The sequence below is a fragment of the Strix uralensis genome, chromosome 11 (genome assembly GCF_047716275.1).
Source record: "Strix uralensis isolate ZFMK-TIS-50842 chromosome 11, bStrUra1, whole genome shotgun sequence".
Taxonomy (NCBI): Eukaryota; Metazoa; Chordata; class Aves; order Strigiformes; family Strigidae; genus Strix; species Strix uralensis.
Genome location: NC_133982.1, coordinates 18,416,281 through 18,430,413, shown reverse-complemented (window position 1 = coordinate 18,430,413; position 14,133 = coordinate 18,416,281). Strand labels below are relative to the sequence as shown.

Below are 14,133 nucleotides of genomic sequence, written 5' to 3'. Positions count from 1 at the left end.
TAAGCGCGCCTCCTGTCTTGGTCCTGCAAGAAAGGGAGTCGGGGGTGGTGGGAAGTAAGGGGAGAGATGGAAATTGGGCAAACTGAAGAAAGGCTTTCTAATGAAATCATAACATGAGCCTGAGATCTGTCTTTCAGCACCTCATGTTTTCACTCCGTATGGCCTCACCTCTGGAATTTTCTTGTTCTATGAGTTTGGCTTCATTAGCCATTCATGTAATGACCACCAAAGAAAGCTGGTAGGAGAAAGCATAGGGCAAGAAAAGACATAGGTACCTAGATATCCTAGAAACACAAGAAAAGAAAAAAAAAGCAGAAGATGCTATGTTTTGTCCAAAATTGTCCTTTTCCATTTGTGATGATGGTGAGACTGGCAACAATTAGAAGCATTTCCAACCTGCCTGAAGCTCTGGCTGGAAAATGTAGAAGACCAGGCCCTCTCACTAAATTTCCTGCTTTGAGATGGTCCAGAAATTCTGTCACAACAGATTTTTCTGTAAGTCTTTTCACACTTTCACATCTGGAGAGAACCATGCTTCTAAAAATACTTCTTCAGTTTGAACCTAACTTTGGAGCCAGTTCTTACTCTGTTCAGAGTGGGTTCTGCACCAGGGACTACAGCTGTGGATCAGTGCTCAAACCACTTCCAAATCATACCTCTTTCTTTAATGACACCCTTCGAACAGTCACATAGTCTCCAGAACATATTCAGTATAACCAGAATTTTTTAACATTTATGGTGGGGGCACATTAAGATCAGAAGCTCTTAGGAAGACAATGACAGCAGAGTCTGACTAGGCAGAAGCAGCATACGCCTGTGGCTAGATTCCTTAAAGCAGAAACTGAACAACATTGAAACAGTAGGATCAAAACCCCCTAAATCCTCAAAATTGCAAGGAAAATCTTACCATTGTGACCTGAACCCAGTGCTGCAATATCTACTGTGGTGTGCAAAACAAACTGCAGCATGACTCTGAGATTGACTGCTGGGACCAGGATGGCACCAGCAGAATCTGGCTGGTGAGGCCAAAAAGGGTCGTGGGCTGTCTGTTGGTCAGAGATGTACCCTGCTGTGATGGTAAGTACTACCTGGGCTGAGCTCTCCTGTCACCTCTTGGAGGGAGCGCTGGGTGCTAGCAGCGGTGATGCATGGCACACTTTCATGTCTGCCTGTCACTCCAGGTGGGGACTGCAGTCTAATCAAGGCTGTTGCAAAGATGAGGGATTTTTTTGGTGCTGCTCCCAGATTAAGGAGTGTGAGGAAGACCCAGTGTAGGGATGAGGGTTGGGACAAAAGTTCATATTGTGGCTTGAGCCAGTTAACCCAGCCCTGAGTGATATCCTCCTGCTGGGATGTTGCAGAGATGCCAAAACCCAGAGGACAGCAAAGGCGGAACCTCAGTCTGAGTTTACCGAGAGCAAACTCCTTCCTACATAGGACCCAACAGCTCTTTTCTGGCCTTGCAGCAGCTCAGCATGATTCACACACAGCCAAGGAGGGGCTGCTGCCTGTGCCAGGTACTGGAGTCCCCATCTCTCTGCAGTGCAGCTTTGACTGGGGAAATGTGAGGCTCAACTCTGTCTGAAAGCAGGTTCTGCCGGGCTTCTGGCCCCACTGGAGCAGGCAGAGCCATGGCAGTGAACTCGCAGGCTGGGGGACCTGATAGCCAAGAGCCTCTGAAACCTTGAGGGCAGAAGGTAAGCCTCTGCGTTCCTGCTGGGAGACAGTCTCAAAGTTGCAAGGCTGCTGCTGAGACCCAGTCGCTTCCAGCTTTCTTGTGATTATCCATCTCTGCAATAGGATGCTGTTAAGTGTCTGATTACTGCGTTGTTAAAGCCTTAAGTCTGAAATCTGACTACTGCGTGGTCCCTTGAGGGGCAGCCAATCCTCCTCCATCCCTCCACCAGTAATCCCTCCCTTTCCTCAGAAAAATAATAAAAAAGAAAGACAAGTGATATCTGTCAGCAGCAGCGTTTTCCAATCAAGTGAAAACTAGCTGGAAAATCAAATCAGCCGGTAAGTTCCTGCAAAACACAACTCTATCTCTTTAAAATCTCCCCTTTTGAAGGGATGAACTGAACAGCAATAGCTGCTGATGTAAAACAAACCATTATTCCTCCTATCTCCTCTCCAAGCCCCATCCCTACAGACGCATGAGTCTGAGGGAGGCAGATGCTCTCTGAAGACTATTTTCCTCTGTTAAATAAATTCACTTTCAAATAATGTGTAATTAAATGTGTGGTATTGAATTAATGTTTTATTCTGAGTGCTTTGGCAGCAGGGGACCTAGGGGCCTGGCTGGTGGAAAGAAAACACATTCACCAGAAAGATTCCCTTTCCCCTCTCTCTTTCCTTTTTCCTCCCACCCTGCCAAGAATTCCAGTCTCTGTTTCCAAGAGCTGCTGGAGTGTACCAGTGAGTTGGTGAGGATGATGCTTTGTGTAAGGTCCCTTCAATGATATGTGGTCATGGGGCTCTTGGGTGTTTCGCCCAATGCAAAACCTCTGCAGCCCACTCCACCTGTCTCCTCTACCTGTCTCCTGATGGGCTTAGTCTTCCTCCTCAGAAGAACCCAGCTGTGCAGTTAACCCTTGTATACAAAAAGCAGAGCCTGAGCATCCCCTCGGGATGTGAAGATGGTGCTGGATGTCTAAGGAGACAAACTGCTGAAGCTGGAGAGGCAGTTTGTCTTTTCAGTCTAATGTCAGCCAGAAGTTTTTTGAGAAGGTGCAGGTGATAATGGGAATCATTGGTCAGTTTTTAAGTCTTTTGTCTGAAATGTTAATAAGATTTTGTTCCCATCAGCAGTGTTTCAGTTTCCCTGGGAGCCAGCTGAGGAGGATATGGTGCATAGAGAGGCAAGGGCAGGCACGGGGTGAACCTCTACCCAGACTTTGTAGAGATGACAGCAGCAAGAGAGACCAGAGTGTCTGTCCTAACCTGAGGGGATCTTGACATGTGCCTGGGGCACAAGCAGGTTGGGCAGATGCAGTAACTGGGTAGGGCACAACTGAAAACTTGTTTATAGCTGCGTGTCTGCTCCCTAACCCCGATGCCTGTGGCTGCAGAGAGCCTTGCGAGTATTAGATTTCTTTTGTGAAGTCTTCCAGGTCTCCATACTAGTGGACATTTTAACCATTGACAAGAGCACAGGTGAAGGGATTTACCTTGTTGGATCAAGGAAGGGTTCTGTTGATATGATGAGCTCTTGCTTGAGTAATTTCAGTAAGTTGCAAATCTTCAGAAAGAGGAGGTGGATATTGTCTTAAAGGCAACAGCCTGCTGCAGTGCAAGGCCTAGGTGTGCTGGAGACTTCATCTTGTTGTTGCTGTAGTCATTGTCAAATGTTTTCTGGGGGTGATGCACGGGAGCCTTCATCTTGCTGCAGCCTCTTTATTTGAGGATCTCCCTGGGATGGCTGTGCTGCTGCAGGACCATGCAGTGTTGTGCATCCCAGCTGAGACTGCTCAGCACCCAGTAGCCATGGGGCACTTTATATTTCTCTCTTTATAAAATAACAACTAAGTGGTTAGTACTCAGATTTACGGGACTGAAATAGATGAGAAGAGCTTGAAATCATATTTTGTTTTTATAGGAGTGTCAGGTGGTTTAAACTGGGACAGAATTTTTTGCTTAAACATGTTTGTGGAGTGGTGCCAAATGCATTCTAATATTATTTTTTTGGAATTTTTTCATGAAGAAAATGAGAGTTTGCTTTGGTTTGGGTTTAAACTTTGCAGATATGTCACACTAGGTAATGTCACCTGCTTCCAAATAGTTTTCAGTGTGATGTGGTGAGGGAGTCTGGCAGGGTCTGGGCTTGCATCTGATGAGTGGTTGGTTTAAGGTGTGATTGTGCTTTGCCTTTCTGTCAGCTCCTTTACACACACGCACACATGCTCCCTTTACACTTACCTTTAGCTCTGAGAGCATTGTACATGTAGTCTGTCGTTGTTGGTGGTTGGAGCTGGTGCTGCAGCAGAGATGCAGCAGCTCAAGTTACGGCAGCTCAGCGGGTGCTAATCCAGTCGCTCTGTGCCGCTAATCAAATCACTCTGTGGAGCGAGAGGGCTGTTCTGCAGAAACACGTCTCTCCCTTGAATTGAGGCTGGCTGGAGTTAGCTGATGACTGAAGGGCAGCCCTTTGGGTCGGGGCTTCCTCTCTACCTGCTATTGCAACAGCAAAAGCCAGAGAAGCTGATGATGTTCTGATTGCTAGTATGTTTGGAAGTGGTGGATGTAAAGTATTTTCAAAGCATCAGAGATCTGGCTTGCAGAGGTTGCTCTTCTGTTCTCCTGTTTTCTTGAGCTTGATTACACTGAACGTCAGCTCCTGGTGCAGATCAGTATTCCTGGATAATTTTTTTTGGCCCAGATTGTCCAGCTTAATGCGCCAAGGCCTGCTATTTTTTACCAAGGTCCATTTAGCAGCATGTAGTGCAATAGCTCAGGGTCTGCTAGGTCAGCTGGGCAATAATGCCTCCTTTCATGTCTGGGATCTGCACTCGTGACTTGTGGCTGCTCCCAAGCAATGAAGGGGATGGTAAGAAAATGCAGAGAACTGCAGAAACATAAAGTAGCTGTCTTTTAAGGTCTTTATGAAATAATATGATCACAACAGTTTAATACTGTAATATATAGTCAGGCACCAGGGGCTGCCTGGAAGCAAGTTGCCAGCATCTTGGTAAGGTACAAGACATGAGAAACAGTCTGAAGAGAGGCTGTGAAGCCAATGACATATATTGGTTTGCTGGAGAGCATCCTTCATATTTCAGGTTGTTTCCATCAAGGCCAAAGAAGAGATGGATGGAAGATGTGAGAAAGTCTATATATATATTTTTGCTGTTAGGACACACAGAAATGGCTATGAGAGCTGTTAAGTAGAATTAATAAGATTGAAATACTGCCCCCAAAGTGAAGAAAAAGGTCTGAGCAAGGTGGTCTTGTCCACAGGGCTTGCAAAGAAGGGGGTGGGAAGGACCTTGGTGCACTCATGTTTTGGAGCCCAGGTGGCTCAGCCAAGGACTGTGCCTGCTCCACCAACTTCCCGGAGATTCAGATATGTTTTACATAAACCTCTGTGATTTGGGGTCCTTTTGAAAGGACTGTCAGAACTGCTTGGTGCTTATAATCATGACTCTTTTGAATTTGAGTCCTTGAAGGGTGCCTTACCAGAGGAACTTGGCAAACAACCGATGTCTGGTCACAGCACTGAGCTGCCGAAATATGTATCTGGGTCTTTTTCCAGAGGTGGCTCATGTTAGAGCTGGGAGAGAAGCCACCAGAAGTGGAGGGCTACCTACTTGGGGTCCATACAGAGATAAGAAAGAGCCTGTTTACGGCTCCATTTTTTTAAATGATGTGGAACTGATTTTCCCTTTGTTTACGTGTACTTCACAGCAGTCCACGATTGAAATCAATATCCTTCATTGACTTTGATGGATTTGCACCAGGCCAGGAGGGAGACTCAGACTCTGTGCAGCTAGCCTATGCATTATCTTCTCTCACTATGAGACAAGTCTGTGAGAGAATGACTTATCAGCCCTCCAGCGGCAAGGCTTTTAGATCCGGTCCTACCTGATCTGCACACTTTGCTCTGATCAGGTACATTGGGTAACTCATCGACATGTTTGGTTGACATCCAGGTTGCAATTGACTGCCTGACATGAAAGGCACTCTGTTTCGTAGTTACATGTCTTAATAACAAGATTTCCAGTGTAAATTGTAAAGCTTTGTTTATTTGATTTTAATTGTCATGGAACAGGGAAGCTATGCAGGGTTTATTGACAAGAATTATTTTAGCAGTGAGTCAAGAAAGAAGTGAATGAATCATATTGACTAACTGAGAACTTTGCTACCTTTTTGTGGACAACTTATGTATGAAGAAAAAAGAGACAATTCTTTGGCATAAATTAGTTGTTACAGCAAATGACTCAGCCACTACTGAAAAATGTCATTGTTGTTATCATTTATAAAGTGCTGTTGATGCAAATGAGGTTTTAGAAGCTTATGAAAATCAAGGCCATTACCACAAAAAGCCCAGGATCAGATTCAAATCAGGATACCCTAGAAACACAGCTAAAAGTATTCAGTTTTAAAGCAGGGATTGAACAGCAAGAAGGGCAAGAAATATGAAGAAAAAGAGAGAAGAAATGCCATGACGTGAAAAATCCAAGGGAGGGAGGAAGGAGCTGGTGATGGAGAGGTGCAGAAAAGGACCTACCTACCCCTAGGGAAAACAGGGTCACGTGTGTGGAGGAGAAGAAACAGATAGAAAATTGATATTGGTCTTTTCTAGGCTAGAAGAGAAAGCTGCTGATAAAGAGGTGGCAAAAGTAAAAGGAGAAATTTCTATAATTTTGCTCTGTTTCCCCAGTGAGCTACATGTTGTTTATGGATTAAGAGTCCAAGCACAGGAAACCCACTAGAAATACAGCAACCAGACAGACCACTGTTTGGGAGTTTGAAAGGAGGAGATGTGAGGAATTAATTTCAGATCTGGTGTAAATGATCCAGCATAAGATGTAGTTTTGCATTTTGTTGTAACTTCAGTACTGGCACTGCTCATGGTTTACTCTGTTTGGAGTTTGATTTGTCCATTTACCTCCCACTGTAGTCATCTGTGTCCAAATACAATCATGTGCATCCAGGTTTCAAGAGTATTATCAAACCACAGTTTTAAGGATGCCGGCTGTGATGGGAATCTGAAATGCAGAATTTGCAGTGTCATTCAACCCTTCTCTTCTTCATCTGACCCCCAGGACTGATTTGGAAATGAGACAATAATTGGAAAATTAGATTCATGAAATGTACCCATGCAGCTTCCTGATTTCTGCTCATGTGATTGAAATGTGGTGGTTATTAGAAAAAGGGTGTTTTCACTACACACAGTCTGTTACCAGCTCTATATGCTCTACCTGGGATCTGGAGGTTGAGTTGGGGTCGTTTTGCCTTGGACCTCGTCACAAGCAAGAGAGATTCTGCAATATGAGTGTAAAAGATGGGTGAAGAGTCATTGAATCAGTGATTTAAGCGAAAAAGTTCTGGCTTTTCCAGGCTCAAACCCAGGGGCCAGTGCAGAAGTGACCCATCAGGACACGGTAGATTGATGTATGAGAAAAGCAGAATTAATCTTGTTCTCTCCTCTTCTTCCCCTATATCCCATGGCTGTGCTGGGTTTGCAAGGTTAGCAAACTAGAATATGTTTGTGTCGAGGAAAGAAGCAGACATGACTAAGGGACACGTGGGAGTGAATATGGGGTGGAAGAAGTTGCTGTTTTTAGACAGACACTTTTCTGACTGAGTGCACTTTAAGCACAGATCAAGCCAGCCATCCTGCAAAAGGTTCAGAGGAGGTTAGGTAAGATCCCATTACAGATCCAAAGCCGCAACCCTTCTGCCTTTGCTCTTCCAGAGAAAAGGAAAGCTTTCTGCTCTGGAGGCAGTTTGTAAAGGTGAGTGCAGTGTCCCAGACTTACTCTTACTCTTGTTAATGCTCTATCTTACCCACCTGCTACCATCATTGAACTGAAGTCATGGGGCATTTCCAACCAGCTGCAGGTTGGGTGTTTTATGATGTGATTCATGTGTTATGTGGAACAACAGTGAAGGCAAGAGCTTGAAACAGGTTCTCCATGCATTAAATCTTGATGGACAAGAAAGAAGGTGGGGGATGTGCCCAACTCTCCTTCCGTGTCATGCAGCAACATAGTAATCCCAAAACAAGGATTGCAAGATGTTTTATTTAAAACTGGAATTACTTCTGTGTTGTGCGCTCACATCCTTCCTGTAGATACAGCACAGCCTTGAATGAGTTCCCATCATGCTGTCAAGTCTGCTTATTTTCCTGTCAGGTCTTGCTGTGGCTCCTGCATAGGTTCTTCTTTTGAATCGTCTTGTTGGCTTGTTTTTATAAGTTAATGGTACAGGGGGGAGAAAAAAACAAAGAGAGTGGTACTTATGGGAAGACAGTTTGCATACACCTTGTCGGCAGGGCTGACTGCAACACAGCCGAGACAGATTAGCACACCACTGCCTGCCTAAAACAAATAAACACCAGCTGTTTATCAGACAGGGCTCAGCATTCTCCAGGAGGAGGTAAACAGATTTATGCAGATGAACCTCCCAGGTGCCCTTGCAGCACAGCATCTTTCATGGCTACTCGGCCTTCCTTATGAGTTACAGCCAGGACAGACGAGCAAAGAGATGCAAGGTTAGCACAATAACACAGCCATTTGCACAGTGCCAGGGCAGTTTGTCATTGCTTTATGTTTAAAGCCCATATTTAATAGTAATGTAGAATTAATCATAGTGCTGATCTCACTGTGAATGGAAGAATTTGATGTAAACTTCAGTATTTTAGGCCTATAGCATGTGAAAAAGCAATTTATTATAACTCACTTATTATTCCATTTGTGCCTAAAATACTATGAAGTCAAATTTATGGCCATTCAAGGTTGAGAGAATTTGTGATCAGTAAAAGTACTTTTCTGAATCTACATTAAGATTGCCCAGTTGCTGTCAAACTGCTTAACTTCATGAACCCTTTTTTCATAACCATCCAAGTTTACTTTAAATCCAGCAGTGCTACGTGAGTCCACTACCTCAAAAGGATTGCTCCTCCCTCAGTACAACTCCGCCTGCCACAATATCTCCTTTAATTCTTCATATAGATTTTTCCTGAAGCTTCTCAGGTGACCCTAACAATTTGCTGCAAAATCTGGTCTTGAAGACAGATGGGATATTATTTAAATAATGTAGACATAATTACACAGTCTGGATGCTGGCTCTCACAAATGTCTGATCATTTATTAAGATGTTGTTGGGAAGAAAAATAGGGAGCTGGAAATTTTGAGCAAGACCCTGGGGAGTTCAGAAAGAGAGGTTTATTTCTGTTCTCATGGTGTTACCACTTACTCATCAGAAGTGTAAATAATCTCAAATAGTATTGCTGGTTATTGTGAGACAGTTTCTTTTTAAACATTATCTCACATGAAATGGGGCAATCAGATTGCAATTGATACATTTCTGTTGGGATTCTGAGTTTTTTAAAGTGTCCTTGGGCTCCTCTTAATACAAGACCATTTCCCCGCAGCTTTCTTGACTGCTGCTATTCAGGAGACCAAGAATGCAAATACATGGTTTGTCAATACAGTAAATCCTAGGTACTGTAGTGATGAGTGCTATAGAAATGCTTGCCAAGAGAAAGAGGAAAAAACCCTTTTCCTCTACTCTGTTAAGTAAATTGGTGTCATTTGAGCTTTTCTTAGATTAGGACTTTCCTCACCCAAGTGCATCACTTAACATTTCAACACGTAATATTTCAGATTTCTCAGGGTACTCCTTAAACACTCAACTAAGCCAGGTGGAGAAGGCAAAGTCCACATGTGATTTGTTCTCCCTGACTGTCACTTCATATTTAAAATCAAAGTAATTTTGGATGTGCCTACCATTCTGTCCCTTAATGTTACCAATATTATTAATATTGGTAACTAACAGTTTTCAGTTGATTGAACAATTAATGGAAAGGTCAATGGGAATTCTCTATAGAGGCATCGTTCATTACAAGGCCCATTGCTTATACAATCTCACAGCATCCATCTTCCCAAACAAGCAAAAGGGCCAGAGACGGCAGCTCCTTAAACCCACCTGTGAGCTTCTAATTAAAAAGCTTAATTGTATGAAAGCCATTAGGGTGTTAGTCTTCCAATCCATTGACTTTTTGATGCATTAAGTGGTACCTATGCTGTTGTGGGGCATGTGCTCCCTCGGGTCTCTATGGGTGCCTACTCGGGCACCTGGGTGGTAGGAGCTAGTGACAGACTGCGATCGCTCTTAGTGATGTTTCCCTGCAGCCAGTCTGAAACCCGGTGTTAGTCACATCCACCTCCTGCATCTGCAGTGCCCCAATGCATCTGAGCTAAGGGGTGCATAGCTGGACATGCGGCACATGGAAGAGATGGAGTAAATTCAAAAGCAGTCCTGTTTGTGAGCAAACAGATGCAGGACCAAGTTATGAATGCCCCAGGGTAGGGGCGGAAAGAGGGCACTGTCCCATCTAATGCCTCTGCTTCAGGAGACCTCTAATGCATCAACATTTGCTCACCAAGCACTGGAGAAGAGTGTGTAGCTCTCCCTGTCCTGCCATGGCCATCAGGCTGAAGCTGGGGGTGGTCTGTGCTACCACAGTTCTCGAGGGAGGCAGTAAGCTCCAGTGAAGGCAGTTTGGAGAGACAAAGTTTTGGGTATAGTGCCTCCAGAAAATGCTATGGTGACTGTGCATCTCTAGCTGTTTCCACAGTTCATTCCAGACACTAAAAAAAGCCTCTTTGTATTGCCAGAGGAGTTGTATGGGTGCTGTGATGCCAGAAAGGTGCTTAGAGGTTTGGCAGCAAATAGTTGTGCCCTAGTGTTGTCCCCAAGATGTGTATGGATATCCCCAAGCTCTCCCAGCAACTAGTGACATTTAATCATGATGCAGCATTTGTGGATATCCTGCTGGTTGCTTATCTACCCTTGTAGGTGCCTAGTACTTGGGTAGCTCTAGCCCTTATGAATGACCCTGTTAGCTGAGCAGACCAGTCTTCACAGGCCTCTGTACCTCTGTTAAATTAATAGCTATTGCTCTTTTGATTCTTCCTGAAACCTTGGTTGCTATTCTCCATCAGTCCTTGCCGTCCTAAATGTCAGTGGAAAGGATCATTAAAACTAATGGGTTTAGTTTGTCTATTGTGCCAGTGACTTTATCCTGGGATGACCTTGTGTCTGAGGTAACAGTCGAGTAGGACATGGCTGCAGGGTCAGGGTCATGTGGCAGGGCAGTGCTCGGCACTTCCAACCAGCTCCTGCTCGTGCCCTAAGGTGCATTGGGGTCAGTTGTCCTCCCCTTGGGAACACTTTGACTTGACAAGGTTCGGCCTCAAAAATCTGTCCGAGTTTGGGTTTAAACTGATCCCAATTGAAATGTAAAACTCAGCAGGACCTTCTAATCTCACCTGGCCTGGCATAGGAAGTATGCGACTTTTGCTACGCCTCACAAGAGATGAATTATTTCCAGGATCATTCCAAAGAGATTCAGGTCTTTGTAAGACACTTTGCCCCAAAGGTTCTTCTCCCTGAGGACAAGCTTTCCGCAAGCTTGTAGTGAGAACATGATAAACCTCAAATACTTTCCTCACAGATGTTTTGCATGAGACTAGCTCCATCCCAGAGATGGCTGTGTTCCGTGGGTGGGTAAAAAGATCCCTGTAGATATTTTTACAAAGCAATTTCAGATCCTTTGCAGCTTGCTAGAAAATTGAATTAGTTGTTTTCCATTCCCTGAATTAACCCTGATTCATTCTTCCCTCAACCCTCTCCCTCTTCCTCCCCTCCCTCCAACAGATGTCCAGCATATTAAGAGGAGAGACATCGTTTTGAAGAGGGAGCTGGGAGAAGGTGCCTTTGGGAAGGTGTTCTTGGCCGAGTGTTACAACCTCAGCCCCACTAACGACAAAATGCTGGTGGCAGTGAAGGTAAATCCCAAGGGTGAAGGGCAGAGAATAGGGCAGGGGCTGGCTGGCAAAGTGAGTCTGGATGAGCCTGCGTGGGAAAGGGAAGCAGGGGAGGGCTGGGGGCCAGGGGCAGAGATTTATCTGATGCCGGAGATTGCGGTAAATCCACTTAGTCACACAAAGTTTCAGTGTTTCGCTTCAAGGTCGTCTATTCTCACCAATGCCAAAGTCTCTCTTCCTGCTGACGTGGCCAGGAGACAGACGGGGAGGAGAAGCTGGTCTGGAAGCTGTAAGCTCCTGTGCAGCTGCAGCAGCGCAGTGTGGAGTCCACCTTCCCTCCACGAGGGAGTGGGGCCCTTCTTTTTCTGGATTTTATCTCTTTGTGGAACATGCAGACGCTGAAACAAAAAAGGACCTCGGCAAAAATGAGCATTTAAAAGCTAAGCACGACTGACCAATTTTCTGGGATCAATTTGCTGCAAGATGGGCAAAGCAACTCAGCTCGGCTCCACTCAGCTCTTGCTTGCGTAGCCACAGTTCGTTCCTGTTCTGGTGATTTTGAGCCAACAAAAGTTCAGCTTGGCTTATGCAGTGCTGTTTGCTTCTTTGTGAGGGTCCTCATGTGAGCTGTGCCCCATCAGTGTGGCTCTGAACAGAGGAGACCACTCAGTGCAGAAATGTGCTCACCTCTCAAGTGGCACCAATTGGCAGACACACATAGTCTAATCCCTGGGAGTTAATTGGTGCCTCTTAACTCCTTGGAAGAAGATCTGCATTTGAACCGAGTCTCTACAGGGAGAAAGATTCCAGCACTCTCTCCAGGATGCTGGAGGCATCCAGTTACTTGAGAGTTCTTTTAATCATTGGCAGTTCAAGCCTTTTTTTTAGCTCATTTGTCCCCTTATGCTCCAGCAGTGAACTGCAAGATTGCACCTTTCACCTCTGAGACTGGTTAAAGCCGAGGTAGCATACCTACCTATATGATTAATTGCCTGATTATATAGCTGGTACCTGTCGGTGTCAGCTGCCTATCGGTGTCAGCCACCCTTTATACGATCCTGTCTCTCAAGTCTCTTCTGATTTTCATTTGCATGTAGGCAGAAACAGCATCCAAACTTGTTTCTGTTAATTGTTACTATGAGCTTACATCTCCAGAGTGCCTTTCATCCTGCGAGATCATACAGATCCAGCTTCAGAGCATGGCCTTGAAATCTGGCTTCTTGCCAGCTCTTGGGGGCGGGGGGGGGCAGGGAAAAAATCCCTCTAATTTGGGCCACATTATAAGTCTTAGGGGGAAAAAAAAAAAAGGCTTTACATATTAAGTTGAGATTTGGCTGCATTTCCTGAAGATCTCATGCTCCCGATGGAGGCTGAGAACTACCTCCCTGGTCACTGCAGCTCGGGGCAGCAGCAGGACATGCCGGTTAGGGCAGCTGAGTCCACAGCCCAGAATCTGCCTCTGCTCTGCTCTCAGGGACTCCCTCCCAGGGCCAGAGAAGGTGGCTGTGTTACTCAGTTAAATGGACTCAGATTTTCAGCAGATCTAAAGGTTGCATCCTCTCAGATAAGCTGAGTTTTGATGTGATGGCATGGGCAAGCTTCCTGTTTTATTCAGCTTGCTTCTAAAGCATCCTAAGAAATGCACCAAACCTATATTCAGCAAAGAGTGTTAAGGTTACAAAGTCAAGTACTAGAAATGCTGGAGGGGCTGGTATTCAGGGCATGTCCTCTGAACACATATTTTTCATTTTTCTATGGACTGCTCCATTGTGATGATCACCTCTGTGTCCAAGAGCTCCCTGGATGTGAGTGCACTCGTTTTCACAGCCTCCCAGCGAGGTGCTTGGGTTGTATCATCCCCATTTTGCAGAGGACAGCTGGAGACAGAGGGAAACTGAGCTGAAAGGAACCACTCAGGTGGAGAACGGAGTTCCTCTTCTGTCTTTCCCTCCCCACAGACAGCAGGTACCAGACTCACACTGAGCCCTGCTGCAGCAATAAACACGGGGTGCTTGTGCAGACCTGGCCCTGATGCTGCATGAGAGGGGATTTTCCAGGTAATATTGGAACAACTGACACTTCATGACAATGGCTGCAACCTGCAGATGCTGAGTGACTTGCCAGATGTCGCGCCGGAACCATGAGATGGAGGCACAAATACAATCCACCCGAAACCTTCCTGAGAGAGGCATTTCAGTGGTTTTGCTGAGACATCACTTCTCTTCCTCTGGTCCTGGTCTTCTTTTCCTGTTCTACCACTTCCAGCTCCTGTTTCCTTTATTTTTAAATGTTTGGCTGTGCAACCTTAGTAATGTGTTTTTTTTAATATCTTTTTGTGTGTGTGTGTGTGTGATATTTGCAAACTTACAGTCCTAATATCTTGTAGAAATGATTGCGTGTGAAGGAGAGGAAACCTAAATGCACTGCAGCTTGAAATGTTACCTGCAATCCCAGGAAAAAGCGAGAGAAGAGTGATGGAGGAGGGAACTGTTTTCCTGGGGAAAAATAGGGTAGCATCAACGTTATGAAAATATTAAATGACTAAAAGTAATTGGGTGCCTGAGATAAGGATGGATGCTTTGACATCTGCACTGTGTAACTAACATCCATCTAAATATCTCTAGTCAAACTATCCCAGAAG

General features: G+C 45.1%; 1 protein-coding gene across 2 annotated transcripts in view; it reads left to right on the top strand.

Moving 5' to 3' along the window:
• NTRK3 (neurotrophic receptor tyrosine kinase 3) overlaps positions 1-14,133 on the top strand; it is a 216,315-nt gene that overhangs the window by 162,102 nt on the left and 40,080 nt on the right. For both annotated transcript variants that reach the window (XM_074880480.1, XM_074880483.1), the window contains exon 13: positions 11,383-11,513. In XM_074880480.1, coding sequence (XP_074736581.1) covers positions 11,383-11,513 — 131 coding nt within the window. The remainder of the gene's footprint in view (positions 1-11,382; positions 11,514-14,133) is intronic.